The sequence below is a fragment of the Calonectris borealis genome, chromosome 3 (assembly GCF_964195595.1).
Source record: "Calonectris borealis chromosome 3, bCalBor7.hap1.2, whole genome shotgun sequence".
Classification (NCBI taxonomy): Eukaryota; Metazoa; Chordata; class Aves; order Procellariiformes; family Procellariidae; genus Calonectris; species Calonectris borealis.
The window spans coordinates 87473035-87494279 of record NC_134314.1 but is presented as its reverse complement, the minus strand read 5'-3'; the positions used below and the strand labels follow the sequence as shown (position 1 = coordinate 87494279).

At 40.4% G+C, this 21245-nt stretch overlaps 1 protein-coding gene across 6 annotated transcripts in view; it reads left to right on the top strand.

Moving 5' to 3' along the window:
* The first annotated feature begins 5107 nt into the window (after positions 1 to 5107).
* Positions 5108 to 21245, top strand: part of RGS7 (regulator of G protein signaling 7) — a 263978-nt gene continuing 247840 nt past the window's right edge. For all 6 annotated transcript variants that reach the window (XM_075146535.1, XM_075146539.1, XM_075146537.1 and 3 more), the window contains exons 1-2: positions 5108 to 5356; positions 6464 to 6575. In XM_075146535.1, coding sequence (XP_075002636.1) covers positions 6498 to 6575 — 78 coding nt within the window. In that variant the 5' untranslated portion in view covers positions 5108 to 5356; positions 6464 to 6497. The remainder of the gene's footprint in view (positions 5357 to 6463; positions 6576 to 21245) is intronic.

Below are 21245 nucleotides of genomic sequence, written 5' to 3'. Positions count from 1 at the left end.
GTGGATATTAACCTATAAATCTCTCATCTTTGCCTCTCAGGAGAGTGTCATAAATACCACGTAATAAGAAATGCTGAGAGCAATACACCCTTATTTTAAATATTTTATCTGAAGCAGACACCAAGTGTCCCATTCCCCAAACTCTAGGTTTGTTCTGTGTCAATAATGTTTTTACACAAAATGGAAAAGCCTCCTGAAGAGCTGTTTTGGGAGTTGGGAGACCAGGATTCAGGACCTTGCTTGAGTCAAGGATGTTGGTATGATGAGATCCAAATTTGACTCAAAACCGCATCTTTTTTTTCTGGAGATTCTGGAGTAGTTCTATTCCTACATGCTTGCTTGTTTTCTCTAGTTGGTAACAGACATAAGATCAGGAGTAATTAATCTTGAGTCTTCCAGGCAGTTTTTACGGAATACAGTCTAATATGTCCCATTTCTGTAAATGCTCTCGTTTTTTGAGGAAATGAGGGTATATAGCTGGTTGTGGTAGTTCTTTCTATGGAAAGAAAATTGATGTCGATCCATACTACTTGTGGATCAGATAGCTAATGTAACCTCTTTCTCTTTGACTGAGAAAGACTGCCCTCTTTTGGATATAATTAGAACTGGCTTAATTGTCAAGACTGCAGTACGAGTACTTGAGGTTGTACTGCTTTGTCTGTAGAAGCTGCTGAATTTCCATAGATAGCTGTGGTGGGGCATTGTATTGATATCAAATGCTATGTAGCTGTGGATTGCCTATGACAGTAATAATCGACATTTTCGGTAGGGTATGAAATTAGTTGCATTAAAGTTTTAAATATATGCAAATTGTGCTGTGTGATCTGTATGGGGAGGGTGTGTGTGTATATATATCTCATACTTTAAAAAAAAGATTATGGAAATGTGGGCTTTCCTTATTTCTAATAATTTTCCATTCCTGTCAAATTATGTCTATCCATGGCTAGCTTTTTTTTCGTTGTTATACCAGTTCAGAGTTTTTTCATGTTAAATCTAGATTGCTTTTTAGTTACCTCCTTCTTTTCTGTTTTAAAAGTCCTCTTTTTGTTGTTTTTTAACTCTTGCCCTAACCAACAGAGTACAAATAGCTTTGATCTTCAGCATCGTAAATTGACAAAGGTAATTAAAGTTTCAATAGGGTTGGCAGGTAAGTGACAACCCAAATGCCTAGGGCTTCAAAAAAGTGCCATGAAGGAAACAGTGAAGTTTGTAAGTCAGTCCTGGCTTCAGTTCTAGCAAATATATACTGTAACCCGTAATCATCTGAATGACATTTGAAGACCTACATTAAAGGGATTGATTGCCATTCACTCCTGAAGGAGCAGGTGTTCAAATCTCATCGGGAAGGCCAAGAATTGGGCCTGGAATCACTAGCTACCAATTCAGTGCCTGGCACTGAAACGCTTGTGGTGCTGTAGGGTCACAAATAGACCAGTTCAATTAAAGCAGGTGGACCGTCTCTGTGCTTAACCATGCTAGTGGAAAAAAATCTGTGTTTTATACTTTAAGGTAGCACAGTATTCACTCGTGTCAGTGTTTAGAGCCCAGTTAACTAGAATGTTTGTGTTATTTTAGTAAATTTGAATGTGATTGTTTATAATGCTGTAATGTTTTAAAGACTTGGTCATGGAACAAGATCGTGCTGTGCTGTGCTAAGAGTTAGCACATCATGTCTTTACTCCAAGGAACATTCAGTCTAGGCATAAGACGAGATAAATTGATGGATATAGGCAGCATATTGACATAATGCTACAGCATTGGTCAGCAGAACAGACAACAAAATTCCTGATCTCTTTCATATACAGATAGATTGTTGTATACATCTGGACGTAACATTTTGGCTTAAAAATGCCTGTTATCTGTACCATGTGCATATGATGTTATTGGAACACTTGAGTTGTATTGGCAATGCAAACTAAACACAGAAAATGTAGTCACCACCTTGCTAAATCATGTGTACTTTATTGCCTTGTTAGATAAAGCTGCCCCTTGGCAGCCTTTCCCATCATCTTTGTTTTATTAATGAGTAGTTTTGCCTTGCATTTTGAAACAGGCCATTCCTCTTCTGGCAGACCATGCTTTCTGGGGATGCTAATGCTGGTTGTGTATGAGATAAGTGATGACTTTCAACATGGGAAGGATGTGTAAGTAATTTATGAATTAAAGCCTTTTATAGGCTATTGAACAAACACATCCAACTGCATTAGAATGAGATTATCCAGTTACATATTTTTAAAAGAAATTATTTTCTTTTTACTTGCATTTGTGAAAATAGTCCAGCCCAGGGTCTCTTTCACCACAAAATGGCAACAAAAAGGAAATTCTGTTGGGTTGTTTCTGGTCTTCTCTTCTGTTTAACCCTTCTGTTTAACCCTTTCAGGGTTTAGAGCTTCTATTTTATTTTGATAGGGGATATGCTGGTGAAGTGGAAAAAATTTTGGTGTGCTTCAGCATAGTAAGTCTGTAGTTATGAGACACATCACTGGGATGTTTGAGTTATTCCTCTGGTTCTGAGGACAAGATTAAAGACTGTGTGTGAAATATAGTTCCTTTTGACGTTACTGGGCAAACACCTACTGACTTCAGTAGGTCCAAGTCATTGCTCTATCTACATACTTGCTTTAGAACTCCATTTATGATAATGAAATTTGGTTATTTTCAAAGAAAATATATAAATCTCGCCTAACTAGTATAGCATTTTGTATTTTGGTTTATTTGTGAAATTAATCAGAACGGTTAAAGCAAAATTAAAGCAAAGGCAAGATTGGAGGCAGTATAGCCAAAATCTAACGCAGTTGGAGATACCTCTGCCTTCAGTTTTGAAGACATTCTCAGAAAATAAAAGCTTGGAATTGTTACTGCCTATATTAGTCAGCTTTGTTGGGGAGTTTTTCAAAGACACATAACCCCTGCCAAAATCCATTTGCTGAATAGCTTATAGTAAATAGGTAGATTGGAGTCATCTTGTAAACAACTTCATGTATGTAGTCCCAGCATTGCAGTACAAAAGAGTTTCATTTTCTGTTTTTTTCGCTTGGATTAGTAACAAGATGAGACAGAGTAAGAAAACAAATGTATGACTTTCTTGGAAACTTGCTAATGTTTGATTTTTATGCCCTTTAACACAATTACTATGTTAAGTGTTGGCTGGCAGAACAAATGGAAGGAATATGTGTATTATCAATATTTTAATGATTTTCCTCGTATGCCTCTTTTAGGGTAAAATTGCATTTAAAGTGTATTTTGTGCAGTTCCCGTTTTTAATCTCAAAAAGAAATTTAAACACCAGTCTGATAAATAAGATTTTGAGTTTATTTTGGTGCCATACAACCACAAGGGTATCACTTGTGTTCTTAACAGACCTTGGGAGGCATTTCCCTTGCCTTCGAGTGCACTCGTCAGTCTTACATAGTCAAATCTGTGAGATCTGAATACTGCAGTGCTGCTCATTTAGGACGTCTGTGTGAAACCTAGGGAAATTATAGACTGGGATCTTTATTGCTGGTACCCATTTCTCAACAGTGGATTGGACTGAATCACAGGGTCTGTTGGAAGATTAATATTTTGGTTCAGATTTCATTGCTTAGCCTCATCAAGGTGCTATTGTACATGAAGTGGACTTAAATGGGAAACAAGTCTTTTCTCCGTTCTCTGTTTATTCTTTAGTTTCATAATTTTCTCTGCCCACTATTTTCACCATTGATGCTTCTTCACTTTCCTCTTGTGCTGTTGAATTCTTTCACTTGTGTTGATCTCTCTTCCATCTCAAAACTCCAGATTTCTGTCTTGTCCACACCATTTATTTCCACATTGCCCTTTCCTTGTAACATACTAAATTATTCTCCTCTGTAAAAGTCAAGACGTACAGTGTCTGTCTGCTACAGAGCTCCTTTCCTTTGCTGCCAATATATCTCATTGAACTGCGTTCTTGATTCTTATTCTGTGTTGTGTCATTGCACCTTTTACTACTTCTCTCTTTGAAGATCATCTTTCTTTACTCTGGTGTTCATTCTAGGACCATTATCAAACCTATGTCTTCCTTTCCTCAGCTCTCCAGGTCAGCCCTGTCCTCTCTCGTTATTTTGTTGTGGCCACTGTAACTCCTTGTTGTTGCCTTAGCTAATTTGTCACATTCTCTGTTAAAGCATATGAAGGCCTCTGCAAAGTTCGGAAGAGTAGTTAAAAGTAGTTGTGGTAGTTGATAATAGCGAACTTCTAGCAGGATAGTGTTGATCTGAGCCTCTTTGAGATGTGAGAAAGGTAGAAAAAGTAAGAGTGGAGATGAAGCAGTATGTATGGAAACCTCTGTGCTTGAATTGCGTGATGTACCAGTGCACGCTCCACAAGGTGCAGTGCGTAGTAGATGACAACGTCTTTTTGCATGATCATCCTTGTAATAAGAGTTACTGTTTCCAGAACAAATGGGAATATCCCAAAGCTTAACCACTTAATTATCTTGTGTTCTTGTGGACGTTGAGTTCTGGGCATTTCAACCTTTTTGGAAAATCAAAGCATCCTTGTACATATGCGATGAGGAAATAAGACTTACAGACCTGATCTTTTTCTTTTATCGTGGCCAATGCTAGGCCTTCACAAATTGGGCAGTTGCCTGGGACATAGCAAAACAGCCCTGAGGGTGTCCTAAGGTGTCCTCAGGGCTCCTTCCTATCCAGCTGGAACAGACTCGCTCTCTGCTCTCTGTTCCACTGCTCAGAGAGGTCTGCAGTGCCAACACGGCACAAGCTCTCCTTAGTTCTCACTGAAAAAAATACATGAAGTGTCCAGCATAAGGCAGAGGAACAGGCAGATTCCCTGTTGGTGTCGGTAAAGGAGTAAGAAGAAGGCGACACACTTCCCCACCAGTGTCTTTCACCACCAGCTGCCCCCCTTCCTTCCCTACCCCATTAGCCCACATTCTCTTCCTGCCCAGCCCTCCAGCGCTGCCTAATCTCGTTTACAGGGGCTGCTGCCAGATCTGCTGGCAGCTGCGGTTTCTTGGCTGCTGTTTTCGGTGAGCGAGCGGAGCGCGCCCAGGAGGAGGAGGAGGAGGAGGAGGAAGGGCCGCTGTGTGGCGGAGCGGCAGCAGCAGCACCTTTGACGTGCCCGTCCCCCACGTGACGGCCGCTCCATTGCGGGGAGGGAGCTGAGCTGCCGCCGCTCCGGCAGAGCAGGGGAGAGCCGCAGCCTCGGCGGCGGCGGCGCCTCCGCCCGCAGTGCGTGCGTGTGCCTGTGTGTGATGAGCGATCGCCGCGTCCCTCCGCCCGCTGCCGGCTGACACCGACCGCGCGGGGCGCGCCAGGAGCAGCAGGAGGAGGCGAGGAGCCGTGACCACCGCGCAGTGACCTTGGCCCAGGAGGTAAACGAGCCGGGCGGGGAGCCGCGCTCCGCGCCCCCGCCCCGTGCCGCCTGGGGGGAGGCCGGGGCGCCGCCGCTGTCCGCGGTGCTGAAACCGCGGGCGCCGCGCCGGGCTCCGCGCCGCGCCGGGCTCCCTGCCGGGCGAGCCGGTTCTCCCGGCCATTTGCTGCCGAGAGGCGCGCACCCACGGACGGGCGCTGCGGGAGCAGGGCAGGGCAGGGCAGGGCAGGGCGGGCCGGCGCCGCGGACGCGGTGCGGGGAAGCCGGCGCGGGAGAGGTCTGTGGGCAGGGGAGGGCTCCGGAGGTGAGCGTTTGGAGTGAAGCGCAGCCCGCCGGGCTCTCCGCAACGCCGGTGCGGTCTGTAGATGGAGCACATTCTTACACCTGCGTGCAAAGCCGGAGCTACGGCATGATCTGAGCGCTTGCCCGAGTGCAGCTCCCGTGTGACCGGGGGGAGGGCGGGGAGGAGACGGGGCTGGCGGTGGAGCCGGTGTTTTGCAGAGAAGTATGGTGAAAGTAGGTGAAAGCAACCGGAAAGGTTTTCTGGCTTGTTTCTTCCTTGCCCCCCGTCACCTGCTTCCCTCCCCCGGCATATGTATAAGAGCACACACGTGCTGGTGAATTAAAGAGAAGTTTAAAGCGTCTGGTTTGCTTTCTGTGCGTTTGAGGGTGGTGAAAGTTGCTACGGCCCGAGCTGTGAGGAGAGGGCACTGCTGAATACACCGTCGTGGGCCGAGTCCGTCCTCCCAAAACTGTGGTCTGGAAGGTGCGGAGTATCCCTTGATGAAGCCTGTGCAGGGAGGAAGGAGTGCTTTTTGGGGAGGTGTCTGCATGATATGGTGGTTAGTGGTATGTCAAGGAGCTATTCGAAGTGACAATTCATTAACGTCTAAATTAGATTAACATATTACATTCATTATTTACAGGCAAAAGATAGTAATGACAGTAAGTGGTGAATTAGCAGCTTTGCTCCAACGTAAATATCTGTTGGAGTAAGAGCATACGCTGATTCTGATAACATGTTGGTAGAAAGTCAGGTCCATTAATCACCAGGGAAGGAAGGAGACCTGAGGCGGTGTCTTACTGAAACCACTTTTACCTTTTACAGTGCAACGTTCGGAAGCGGATCAAATTTGTGGGACATGGCACAAGGAAATAATTATGGGCAAAGCAGCAACGGGGTGGCTGATGAATCCCCAAACATGCTGGTGTACAGAAAGGTAAGCCTTTGTGTTTTTCAAAAGCTGAGGAAGGGACTTCAGGAAATGGCAAAGTCCTGGACTCTTTTGCCTAGCAAGCGAGGCCATAATTTTTGCTGTTTCTCTCCAATTTCATGAATAGATGCTGCTGCTGCACTTTGCGTTGAATGGAGCAGTCTGATTTCAGAACATGATCACCTGCCACTAATTTGGAATGTTTTGTGTCTGTTGACATTTGTGCTGCCTAATGTAGTTTAAATGGCATGTGCAAAGTAGATCTATATCCCGGGTACTACTAGTGACCCCTGTTTTGAGAAATGACTGGATGTGTTGTTTTAAATGGCAAAATACGCACATGTGTCAACTTTGCATCGTGTTCAGAAACAGTTGGTTTTCAGTTTGAAATACTTGATGTATTTCATTCCCTTTCTGCATTGATATATATGATATGTGATGGTGGTGATGTGGCAGAGACTGGAACATGTTTTGAGTTCAAGTGTTCACTTGTAAAATCTATTTGTAAAATGAATTATATATTTTAAAGCTAAATATTAACTATATAATACAGTATTTTGTATTTCTGTCTCTGGGCAAAGATTTTCAGAGTGCAGGGAAGTCAGAACCATTAACTTATTTCATATGAGGGGAAAAACTGATTAAAGATATTACTTATCTGCAATCACTGCAACTTAAAAAAACCCAAACACATACACTCCAGGGATTCTCTCTGGGAAGGATTTCTAATGTAGTTATTCTAATAGCGTCAATATACAAATTTCCAGACATTGAACTCCGGTAGTGGGGCTTATTTAGCCACTGTGCTTTCATTTAAGTGACAATAAATGCTTGGGGATTTTGAGATACATTTATACATTTTTTTTTTTTAACAAAGCTTTAATTGCACTTATCAAAAAAGAATAACAAAAATTCTAATAATAATGGAGAAAAATAACTTTGCTGTCACAAACTGAAATACATAATTATGCAACTCCTTTTTTATTCCTAGAACAGTGCTTTCTAACTTGTTTGTGGTTGTTTTTATCAGGTGGAAAAAATCAATATTTTTACTTTGTTAGAGGTATTGACTTTTCTTTTTGCAAGTTAACTGTAATAGAAAGCATCTGATATATACTCATTTTAGTGTTTGAAGTGAACTGAGGTATCATCAGTAACTGTGGTAAGTGTTCTTTTCCCAGAAATTAAAAAATAGTCTCAAATTGAAGTCTGATGCATACTTTTTTCTCTTCCTATTTTCAAATATGTTGTTGATTTCAGCTAGTTGATTGTATTTGCTATTTTGAAAAATTCACTTTTTACATAAGTGAATGAATTTGTGAACTCAACCTTAGTTATCCATCTATGTAAGAACGCACGTCTAGAAAAATACAGGGTTACCTTGCCATTAACACCACCAGTGTATTTCAAAGTGCAGTTGTATGCATTAATTTATATGTGAAAATATGCTGCATATATTAAAAGCAGTATACCAAAGCTTATATTGTTTTTCATAGGCTTTTGATCTTTCTAAACAGAATCTTTCCACATTTGTCATGTACTTTCACGGTGAGAAAGAAGTCTTTTCTCAGCTCATTTAGTACACGGAGGGGGAACACAGAGAAACTGTTTCTCTTCTCCCATGGTGACTTTGTCTGAGGAACTGGTCAAGCTTGTGACCCACTATATTTAGCGTGACCTCATACCAAAATTTAACATTGCCCCTGATTAACCTCCAGATTGAAATGGAAGTGCTGAGGCAAGTGACGAGAATCCTGGTGATGCAGGGGAAATTTGAAAATGGGGAGTGGGGACAAGACACACAACCTCAGGTGTATGCTCAGCAAATCAAAGCGTCAACACGTTTTCAGTTCTCTGTAAATCAGTGGTAAAGGGATGATATCAGTTTGTGTCTTCCAGTGTAGCAGTGGTCCTTCCCTTGTTGTCACTAAAGTGCAAGTGGTGCACTGAGTATTAAACTTGGGAAGAACGCTGACCTTCTACAGCATTACTTGACATATTTATTTTTGTATATGTCAACTTATTTTTATAGCATGGTGAATCCAAAGATCATTTAAGATCATGCACACTGGTGTTAGAGTACCGAGAAAAAACTAAGTAGTCCTTCCTTTGGCGGTATTCAAGGAATAGGCAACAAAATAATAGATAACTGAAAAGTCACCTGCCTTTTTCTGCAGTATGATATTGCTGTAATCAAATGTGTTATAAATTCTGTGTCTAGAACATAAGAGGAGGGTAGTTAGGTGGAAATCATTTCACTTCAGAGTATATAATCTCTGAATATAATTCTTTAATAACAACAAATAAATCACAGGATTCCCTGTAACACATTTGAAAACAATACTTCTCTGTCTGTCATTGTGTTGCAAATGAAAGCACTGTGCAAAGTGAACAAAGAACTAGATCTGCCAGCTTCATGAAGGACACTGTTTTTTTTGGCCAACTGGAAAAGTATTAATAGTTGTTAGAAAAAAATGTAAATGTGCTATTGGCTGGCATCAGAAGGAAACTGAATTTGAAGTCTTACATTTTGAATAACGTTGCTGAAATCCACAAATGCGGAAATGCTTTCTTCCAGTAGTTTATACAACATCAACGCATAGAATAGTGCACATTTTGTGATAACGTGTACCTGCAAGGAATAGATGGGACACCTCTTACTACTTGTGTTAACGAAGAACTAAAATTTGGCCAAGCTGAGTGAAGACCATTACTTTGGCTATAAAACAATTTTGTAATCTGCTAATTCTGCTAGTCTGTCTAACTTTCAGACACCATCTGAACTAAGTATGTTCTAAACTACATAGAGTTACAGCCCCGTGTTTCCTGAATCCTGGTTCTGTCAGGACCATTTTGTAGAAAATTCTATACAGAATGAAGTTCTGGTGTTTACAAATTCAGTATTTAAGGCTTGTTATAGAATCATTATTGCAGTTCACGTAAATTGCAAACTCTTGACAAAAAAGGCTGGTTTTCTACTTTTTAAAAATGTATTTGGTTTGTGATTAGTTACTTATTTGAAGAATTGAAGAAAGGTGGATTTTCAGGTTGTAATCTAGAGTAATATAGAGTGTAGATAGCCTGTTATTCTCATAGTAGCTTGTATTCATAGGCAAAGAAGGGTTTCATTGCATTTTGCTTTCAGATGTGAAATAGTTTTTTTAAAATCAGCATAAGATAATTCAATGCATACATAACTTAGAATTACTTCTTTGAATCTGTGATGGAAAAGACAGCAGCACAGATAAATAGTCCCTTATATCATTTTTACACTGCCTTTTAAGATGCTTGTGTCAGTGTTTTTTATGCCTTGGGGAATACTTTTTATTTTAATAGAGTGTCAGCTGCGTCATTCTTTTTGGTTATCAGCCTAATTATAAAGTAATGACATGTGACACATCATTCGTACTGACATACCTTAGAAAAAGTCCAGAATTTTTCTGCTAGCAGCCTGAGGCGAACATGAAAAATGTAAAACCCCTGCTTTTGCTTTCTTTCCAACAGAGTCCATTTCAGTCAGCAATTAAAAGAGATAAGACACTAGAATCCATAGCATTTTAACATCACAAGTTGCTCATACAGAAATCTCGGATTTCAGCAACGTTAACTTACTGCTGCAAGCTAGGTCTTAAAGAAGAAACTTGAGATGTAATGTAAGGCTCATATTGTGCAGCTTTTCTAAGTTTCAGAGCCTGACCTGCCTTTTTTTTTAATCTAAAGCATGGCACAAATAATTAAAAGAATAGGAATTGTCTTTGAGGAACTTCCATTTTAGACCTACCGCTGGTCCTGCTAAACCCTTGTTTGTCTTTCTGGTCTGTGTTTTGCTTACTTTTTTAGTCAAACATATGCTGCAAGAATTAGGAGTTCTAATTTCTAAGTTTAATGGTGATTGTATTGCTGTCTGAACTAGCTTCGTTTGAGAGATGATAGCTTTATTTTGTAGCAATAAGATTAGCCTTGTCTGAATAGTAATATTCTTGTGACTAAGACTTTGATTCTCTACCTTTCTCACTGCCCTGAGTGTTGAAATAGCTTTTGCCGAAGCTGATTAGAATTACTAACAGTTGGGGCTTTCAATGCTGTAATGAAAATAATGAGGTGTTTGTTCTGTTCTTGTGACAATTGTTGAAGGTCATATATGCCAGTACTCATGTAGAGCAACGGCTGAATTTGTAATCTCAAACTACTACTTAGTTTACCGTGACCTGATATTCCTCATAGAAACTATGCCTCCAAAGCGTGATACTTGGCAAATGTTGTAAAGGAGCAATAGCCGTGCAGTGACAACATTTGAGGAAATAGTGACCACCATCTTCTAATAACCATTCTCCTCTCCTCTGCTTGTACCGTAGATGACTTCCAATGTAGGGTGCAGATAATATCAACAGCTCCCTTAAAAAAGATTGTTGTGAGAAAATGATATTACAGATAACTGTATTCCTTAGAGCCTGTGAGACTAAGGAAGGATATCGTAGGTGGGATTTTTCCAAGTGTCGTCACTCACTTTGGTAAGGGAAGAATTAGTCTGATACTATGCATTTCTGAATATGCCATCACTACCTATGGAGGCATCTTGCTCTCAGTGTAAACTACTGAGTTTGTTACTACATTGCAAATGCCAGATACTCTAAGGCACTAGAGATAAGTGTTTTGTTTTGTTTTAAATTAAATTACAGTATTCCTCTGCATTATGCAGTTTCTTCTTCTGAGAAGAGTGGTACCGTTGCGAGTCTTGGATGCTGGTCTTGGTTTTATTCCAACACTCATCATTATAGAATTGATGGAGAAAGGTCCACATTTGTGGACCTCAGGAATCCCAGCTGTAGGAAGAACAGAATTTACCTCCCTATCCAGTATGAATGTTACGGGGATGTTGTCGTAGTTCTGGCATAGTTGGTTGACAGTGAAGTAAGCTATTACATAGGTAGTATTTAGAGGGCAGGAACTTAATACTGAAGGACAGAAGAGTTGCTAGATGCTGTGGAGTGCCTTTCATGTGGTGAGACTGAATGTTTCTCCGCTCTCACCCTCGTGTTTTCTATGTACCCCCTGTGCAGCGATTCACTTTGATGCTGTATCCTCTCCTAGAATGGTTATTGTTAGTACTAGGTGTAGCATGTATGTTTTGGCATCATTTGTGATAAAAGCAGTATAAAGGATTTGATTGTCTTCACAACTGTACAGAACCACTGAAAATGCCAAGGAAACCTAATTAAAATATGTCTATCTGAGGCTGCAGGTGGCTAGATCTGCGAGAGGGTCACCTGCCCCGTATATTTGCTTTGGTGATCCCTGCTGGTGTTTTCCATCTTTTCTGTTCTCATCTTCCTTCCACTAGGTGTAGAAATGTATCAAGTAATATTGCAGTGAGAGGTTTACTGCTGCTTACTGCTCTGAGCTTGATGTGCTCGGATCACGGGCATTACTGTCAAATGCAAAAACCCCACAGAATTCTGTGCCACCATGTTACTTCCTTCCTCCATCCCACATGTGCCGTCTGAAAACTGTATGTGCCTGTTTTGGTTGTGCATTGTCATTTTCAGTTTCTCTGCTTCTTTCCTTTGAAGCAGTCTACATTTGTAGCTATGGAAACAATGATGCTATTGATAGTGACGTGCAATACGGAGTCAGAAATTGTTTGTTTTGGAGTTTTGAGGTTTGTTTTCTTTTATTTCAGACTTACAACATTCTTTGTGGACTGCAGGAATTTTTATAGCAACTTCTATCATATGATAACATTTGACAGGTTCCCACCAAAGCTGATATGAACTATAATGAGGCCACATTAAAATACTTGCATGTAAATACAACTTGTTAAAATGTGGCTATTTTTCCAATTCAGGATTCACAAACCAATTGAAGCATAGTTGTAATTTTCAGTATAGGAAGCACTACAAATCAGTCTGTAAAAGCTGCTAAAAGAGAAGAAATTGGACTTGTGAAGTCCATTTACAAATCTAAATCCGAGGCCAAGCCTAGAAAGAACAGAGTAAAGTCACCAGCAGAATATGTTTAATTGTTTTTTACATGCTATAAAACTTTTCAGACAAAGTGTTGAGGAAAAGTAAAGACTGCAGATATATAATTTAGTGTGAACAATGGCTGGTCTTCAACTGTATCTCTAAAAAAATAAAGCTTTTACAAAAGAGATCCATATAATTATTCGCTGTGTTACAGATGAGTAAACTGACAGTGACATGTCAGAGTAGTGGAAAAGCTAAAAATCCTTTTTTTCTAAAATAGAGCAAACTATTTTCTACAGAAGAGGGAGTCATTAGGGCTGAGCTTGCAAAATACTACCTGGAATTGCTTCCATTATTCCTTTTTTTTTTTTTTTTTTTTTTAATGGAAACAGATTGCAGTAGTAGGGGGAAGAAGTTGGAAATGTAGGAGGGCACCTTTTGTTGACTTGGATCAAGGCAAGAAAAGTCTGGATTTTAATAGTGGTAATATGAACCTTACAAAAATGAATAAGGAAGGAAAACTTTGAGGGTGGCATTAGTAGGAGGAGGAGATTGACCACTTTAGAAAAACATCTTCAAATGAAACTTTGAGATGGTGGTGCAGTGAAGAAAAAGTATGTGTACAATTTTCCGTGGCGAAGGGATCAGTCGAGAATTTTGATTTTTGGTCTTGATTGCCACCAGCTATAAAAAAAAGTTGGAGATAAAAAGGTTGAGCTAGTTATTAAAGTATGTGTTGGTTATAAGAGTAACTGGAATAGATATAGTGGGAATGAGATTGGCTGGGGAGCCACAAGGGACATTAGTCCTTGGAGCTGAACTGTCTGAGAAGCAGAGTTGGGAACTATAGCTTCATCTGGAGAGTGAGAACTGCCTGGCATTAGTGCAGGAGAGCAGGCTGGCCAAGAAACAGAGCTGTAGGAACAGGTATAGGAGCATCTCATAAAGCCATTGTAACTGTCAATGAAGCTTTGGCTAGATAACGTACAGACTTCTTCACTAACAGGGATGGGAACCTGGCATTTTTACTATTTAGCCTCCTAAACTCTGGGGCCTGTTTTGTGCTTGTGTGTTTGTGTATCTGTGTTTGAAAGTTTCCTTTGTCAGATGCTGCTATGGATCTCTCTGAATTTGTTTGTAATGCCCTGTGTATCTCTGAGAAGACAGCTTTATGGGCTGAGTTTCAGAGAAGCTGCTTTGTCTGTGAAGGTGATCAGGGCATCAAAAGCCAGAGACATCACTCTTGCTTTCTCTTACTGTTGTTACCTGCTCTTCCTTCAAATATACTTCTGGTTAAAAGTTTATTGCTGATGAATAGGAACTGGAGAGATGACACCGTAATGTATATTTTATCCATATTTTTCCAATGAAGATGCCTATTTTTCAAGATTTTTATAATTGTGCTATTTCTACTCAATTGAGGACATCTTTGATAGCCATTAAATGAAATTTGAAGTGTATTAGATCCACAGTGTCATTCAAATGAGAAATCCTTTTGAGGAAGTCTCTTAAGTATTTATCATGTTATATTCATATCAAAGATGTGCTGGTTTAATTCTGAAAAACCTTAAATCATAGAATCATAGAATCATTAAGGTTGGAAAAGACCTCTAAGATCATCGTGTCCAACCGTCAACCCAACACCACCATGCCCACTAAACCATGTCCCTAAGGGCCTCATCTACACGTCTTTGAAATACTTCCAGGGATGGTGACTCAACCACTTCCCTGGGCAGCCTGTTCCAAGGCCTGACCACTCTTTCAGTAAAGAAATTTCTCCTAATGTCCAATCTAAACCCCCCTTGGTGCAACTTGAGGCCATTTCCTCTCGTCCTATCGCTAGTTACTTGGGAGAAAAGACCAACCCCCACCTCGCTACAACCTCCTTTCAGGTAGTTGTAGAGCGCGATGAGGTCTCCCCTCAGCCTCCTCTTCTCCAGACTAAACAACCCCAGTTCCCTCAGCCGCTCCTCATAAGACACGTGCTCCAGGGCCTTCACCAGCTTCGTTGCCCTTCTCTGGACACGCTCCAGCACCTCCATGTCCTTCTTGTGGTGAGGGGCCCAGAACTGAACACAGGATTTGAGGTGCGGCCTCACCAGTGCCGAGTACAGGGGCACGATCACCTCCCTGCTCCTGCTGGCCACACTATTTCTGATACAGGCCAGGATGCTGTTGGCCTTCTTGGCCACCTGGGCACACTGCTGGCTCATGTTCAGCCGGCTGTCAATCAGCACCCCCAAGTCCTTTTCCTCTGGGCAGCTTTCCGGCCACTCTTCCCCAAGCCTGTAGTGTTGCCTGGGGTTGTTGTGGCCGAAGTGCAGGACCCGGCACTTGACCTTGTTGAACCTCATACAGTTGGCCTCGGCCCATCGATCCAGCCTGTCCAGGTCCCTCTGCAGAGCCTTCCTACCCTCGAGCAGATCAACACTCCTGCCCAGCTTGGTGTCGTCTGCAAACTTACTGAGGGAGCACTCGATCCCCTCGTCCAGATCATTGATAAAGATATTGAACAGGACCGGCCCCAGTACTGAGCCCTGGGGAACACCGCTCGTGACCGGCCGCAAGAGCCGAATAGACCCCAAGGACAATCCAGATAGAAACTTATCCATCACAGTGAAATCGTCATTCTCCTGGCATTCTTGTACCATTTTTACTGAAATCAGATAAAATGGGAATTTTGAGGCTGTATTAACTCTTCTGCATCACTTCTGCTGGAGTTGTGTGTTTGCTTTCTTCTTCCTTTGACCTGTGCTGAATCCTGTTTGACTAACATAGTGTGAAGTTCTAGGGAGGAAGGGTTGTGCCACAGAGGAAGAGATTGCAAACACAGAGGATCTCTTTGCAGTGCCGTTCAGATGTACAAGGGTTATCTAGCTGAAAGTGAAAATTGCTCCCTATAACACCAAAGGATTTTTTTTTTCCTTTCTGTTGCAGTTATTCTTGGTGACGTAGATGTTGTATAATGTGAATGTACATGTATGTACGTGCATATGCACTTAATCTCAGTAGTCTAACAAACAGACTGGCAGTAATAAATATCCTCGCAGCAATGCAGAGTCCTGCTGCCGTGGGACAAGCAGTGGCAGTGGGGTGGGTCAGCTTTCGTGATAGAGTCTGTGGGGTCAGGACTCTTACTGTCATGTCGCTTTTGTAGCTGTGTTATGCTTTTGTGACTGTTCTTCGTTGTTGATTAAGTAGCAATCCACAGTAAAAAAAGAAAATATACATACAGCCCCGATGGAATTTATTTTGGAAGGAATATTATGCCAGCCAGACCCACTTTTATTGTAACCTGATTATTGATTCATAATTGATCACAATTGAATAAACATGAACAAAAGGTTGTATTAAAGGGCATTTAAATATATAATAGTTTTTGACAATATCTCATGTGTATGATGTAACACTATTGTACTTTGTCTTTCATGTTGTAAAAATGAATTGCATGACGTACTTCGATAGCTGTTACTTAAAAGTGCCCTAAATTCTGGTGAAAACCACAGTTTTTCTGATCTACTTTTATATCAGGATGAATAAGCAGTTTACTGAATGCCTTTTGAAAGAAAGACATATTAGTGCTTCTTAACACCTACACTTCTCTGAACTACAGACTGTAAAAGGTATTAATCTTCTGTGAGCTAGATTCTGCCCTCAGATGTAGATTCACGGCATCTCTTGATATCAGCAGAAGCCATACAATTGCATTTAATACAGAATCAATATCAACAAGAAGAATGACAAAGCTTAATAATAAACCCTCAAAATTACACAAACTTAAGGCAGGTATTTTACGATAAGAATTCTCTTTATGTTGTACACTTTTGTCTGTATGGAGGAAAAAATATAGAACGTTTCATGGCTGTACCACAAAATCCCTGATGTTGGCACGTTTAGTGCTGCAGGCATGTAAGTGTGATCTGAAGAATAATTTCAAAATTGTAAACCAGGATGGCTTCTTAGCAGTAAATGGAAAACTTAGTGTATGAATAATGCTATCATACAGGGCTATACTAAGGTTTCTGTATGGCTTGAGTAGTTTATTTTAGCTGTGTCATCTGTAAAATAGGTGGTCTGCAGTATAATTCAACTCATCTTAGTGAAATTCTGTGAAGATCAACTGTTTACTTTGTACAGAGTACCTGAAATTTATCAAAGTACTACATTAGGTGGTAAAGTACTACGGTCATTGGAATGCAGTTTTAGACAATTAGAATACTATAAACAACAAGAGCTACCCAGCTGCTCACAGTATTACTAGCTTTCAATGTCTCAGTTTTTTTAAGAGTTACTAAGCAATGACAAATCTCATTCAAGTCACTAGGAGCTAAAGGTTTTTAGTACCTTTTCATAAATCACGTCTATTACTCTGTGGAATCATCACACGACCTGAATGAAATATTTAGATTCTGGCTTCTGTGGTCTGGAGGGAACACCAGTGTCCATCAGAATAGAAGAGCCATACTAATGCCCAGTAAAGTTAATGCATTGGTTTGGTTTCCAAGAGAGAGGAGAAATACCTTTTGCTTATTTGAAACAGGGATAAGTGATGTAATGCTTTATCTGTGCTCATTTCTTTCAAAACCTGTAGTACGAAAATAATATCTCTGCTATAGGAAAATCTTTTCAAAGTTTAAGAAACTGTTCTGTTCTGCGGGCAGTTGTGACCTGAAGCGCTTAGGTTTGTTTGTAGTGGAAAAAAATAGTTCTGATCTTGCTTTCTCTTTACCATCAACTCCACTTCTATAGCATTACTTTTGGATGTTGAAGTTCATGTTCAGTTGTTCACTAAACACACTGTCCTGTTTTTGTACTGAGGTAGTGTTTGTATCTCGTTTTGAATACATTCAGAAGAAAAGTGTGTGGACGTGTTCTATGTATATAGTTGTGTTTGTATTTATCTGTGTTGATGCATCTGTAGCTGTGATGCCATTAACCTTTTAACAGAAACTTTGCTATATAGTTGGTCAGGCAGGCCATAGCCAATGCTATTGTCTCTGGGATTCTTTTGGTCTACATTTTTTTTCTAGAAATTGAGGGCTAACTTTGATTCCAGGATGTTGGACTTGACAATCCTTTCTAGATCCCTATTCCAATGTTTAGGAGCTCCCATTTTAAACTATGGAAAATAAGGCATGTTGTACAGGTATAAATCTGTAACCGTGGATTGCTTCTGAAGGTTCTACCTTTCCTTCCAACTCACTGGTGTCTGTTATCTACATGAAGACAAACACAGATGCTGAGATGTCAGTTTATGTTGTCCGGAAAGGTGTTAGCACAGGACTTTGATTTGCCATCCTTTTTTTTTTTTCCTTTCCTTCAGAATGTATTGAAGAACTATACTTTTTGCTTCCCCTTCAAACAGGAATTCTACCCTTTCTGTCCTGTGAAATAGTTTCTTTAAGTAGATCATTTTATGAGGCTTATTCTTGGTCAAGGACAAAACGCTGCATGTGAGGCACTGAAAGAAAAATATTTAGCATCACATCGTTCTGTCGCTTGCAATATGTTTGTCTTCATGTGAGCCGTACCACCAGTTGCTCTGTCTGGCGAATATGGCAAGATAAGCGGGGTTGAACGAGAGGGCCAGGACTGTGCAGGTGCTTCTGGAAACGGTGCCGGAGGTTCACTAGGTGGTGCTCTCCCCCTGGGTAGCGACCAAACATCCCGCAGGGATGCGGAGAGGGATTCTCTTGAGGAAGGAATGAATGCTGGTCTCATAAACAGTGTCTTCCATGCTAGGTGTTGATGTTGGTGTCCCGGTCAAACTGTTGATCAAGTCTTTTGGTGGTGGCTTTAATTCATTGATGCTCGTTCTGCAGTTTCAGGGCGGGAAGCCTCTACTGTCGTCATGTGTTCATCAGCCAGCCTAGACACTGCTGCTTGTTGCCTGCACCCGTGTTACACAAAGGAGGCTGCTGGGCTTAGCATTCTGTTGGCAAACTGAAAAGATAATTTCTGTGCATAAAATTTACAATCTAAGTATAAAACAAGAGGTGGCAAAGAGATTTGGAGAGGCTAGTCAGAAGAGGCTGAGGGTAGGTAATTTCCATTTTTCCCCTCAATGCATGGAATGGTCTTTGCATCACCTTCAGAATAGTATTTGAGGATCACCAAAATGGAAGTGAAGCTTGCTACAAATTCACAGTCATTCACATGATTTGGTCCAAATGTCAGTGGTTTTGTTCTTTGTTATCTTGGCAGACCTTAGCAAGAGGAAATATGTTTCTGTATGTTCTCACTCTTCTTCCTTATCCCACCTTTTTGACTTTTTCATATAATCCATATAGATGTGGTAAATGGATTTTAGCAGAGTATGTCCATAGCTGTCATGAATATATTAGCATCGTTTTAAGTTTTAGCCATATTGTTGGTTACATTTAAATATTTTTGTCCTATTCTTTTTGCAAGCAGTCTTGAACAGTACTTGCAAGATGGACTACTTAGATAGTTATGTATTAGCCAATTAGACTTCAGAGTGTTACTAGAAACGTTCAGTGTGCTGTTATTGCATTGTTAGCTAACCTTGGGACGGGTACTTTCTCGAACATTTGAAGTGTGTAGTAGATGCAGTTGAGGGGGAAAATGCCCCCCTCCAATGTTTGTGGGTTTTTTTTTTTTTTTTTGAAGCTAAGCTAAGGTCTTTCCTATTTACCTTGTAGAAGTAGAAGTGAAATTTTACTTTATTTATGTGGCCCTACGTGCAGAGTAACTGCTGTTCTCACTTGGGTTATTAAGGTTAATTCCTTGAAAAGTAGTACCACATGGTTCCTGTGTTGGTGAAATGCTACAGAAGTTTTTATGCAGTGGTGTTCTGGTGGTAGCATGCTAGAGGTGTGAATTCCAGCTTTCTTCCACTGAAGTAGGCTATATTGTAGAATTAATTAGGTGAAACATTATGTTTTGTTTATATTTTCCATTTTCCCTTCAAAGCAAGTAGATGTAATGATGACTTTTGAATGAATTGCCCTTTTACAAGCTAAATAAGTTTTCGTAATTGACATATCAATTGCAACATTAACTATTAATGCAGTGAATGACTTCTGACAAGTGAGAATAAATGAGATAATAGTCATTAGCCGGCATAACACCTTTTTCCTGAAGGAAGAGATGGATGGTGTCTTGAGGATCTAATCTGCATTAGAACGCAGTGGAAAAGCAGTGACAGGTAGCATGTTGTACTGAAATGCAACAGTAGCCATGCTTTTTGCTAATGCTAGGATGATTTCTGATGCGTAGTCTATTACATCACTCTTCTAATCTGCCAGATCTCAGCTGATTGCCTCCCTTTAACACTGAATGTGATCATGCAGAGGGAGACCGGGTGTGAGAGAAGGAAGGTTAAGTCTAGGTTGTGTTGCTGAATGGTTTTGAATAAATCACTCCATATCAAGCAAGCTGAAAGGCGTACAGGCACGTTGTACTTAACTCCTTAGGATGCAGATAAGTAAGAGGTAGGTATTATTTTAAATAATACGTGAAACAGCATTTATCTTAAAAGTAAACAACCCCTCCCCACTTCTCTGAGTAGGAAGACTGGAACCGCAGAAACTCTTCATTTGTGCAGTGCTGTAGAAACTATAAATTCCTCACAGCTGGAGAATTCTTCTAATATTACTAGGATGCAGTTTGCCTAAGAGCAAGGAGGGTATCTAAAATCAAGTATTGCATTTAGAAAATTGGGCAGTGGGAACATGGATATGAATCAGTTCTGCTCTCCTGTTTGACAAAATAGTAGTAATTTTGTGCCTCTGTTTCCCATTTGTAATTTGGAGATAATTCAACTGGATTATGAAGAGGCACTGAGGATAAGATTAATTATATTTTCGGACAGTGTATAGTATAGTGATGGCAGTATTGCAGTAACAAATATTGCCTTATTTTTCTGATACACCTTTTTTCCAGTTGTTTTTCACAATTTCACTGAGATTCGTTACAGATCTAACCTTTGACTTTCTGACTAAGATTTTTGAGTGAGGTTTCATCAGCCTGGAGAACTTTGTCTGACTCCCAGTGGAGTGTTAAGTGGAGATACAGTGGCTAAATCTCCCCATGGTGTGCTGATAGTATACCTTCTAGAGTCATTGCTTGTGTTTCTTTACCTGCTTCGAATTCTTCAGTGAGTGATGACAAGAGGGAAAGGAGATGTACATGACCTACAGCACAGGCCCATCTGTGAAGACCAGATGGCATCTGTAACAATTTTTCCAATGATTTTGTTATTTTCCTTTCCATTTCCTGTAAATTGTCTAGGGGAAACTCATATGCTGAAAGAAGCAAGAATAATGGAAGTGCTGACCTTTATTGACGGAATGGCATTTTGTGCTTTCTAACCACTGCAGCCTAATCTCACTTCCGTAATGCCTATAAATGCTGTGTTTGAAATAATATGTAATTCTATGGAATCCAAACACGGCTTTTTTTTGTGCCGCTAAAAGAACAGAGGATATCTATAACTAAAGGGGTGTGTGGGAGCCAAGTCTGTGAGATTTTACTTTCCAGCAGCTTAAAACTAGTCGGAACACTGAATAAGTATTGTGGCAAGTGTAACTAAAGGGACATTAATCCACACTATATTTTCCCCAAGCTTTAATTCTTGTAACAGATTCTGTAATTGTACCTCTCAGCAATATATCCTAACATTCACTATGCTGAAGCAGAAAGTCCAGTCGTTCAATCTGCATATGGATAGCGTGAGTTTAATATGAAT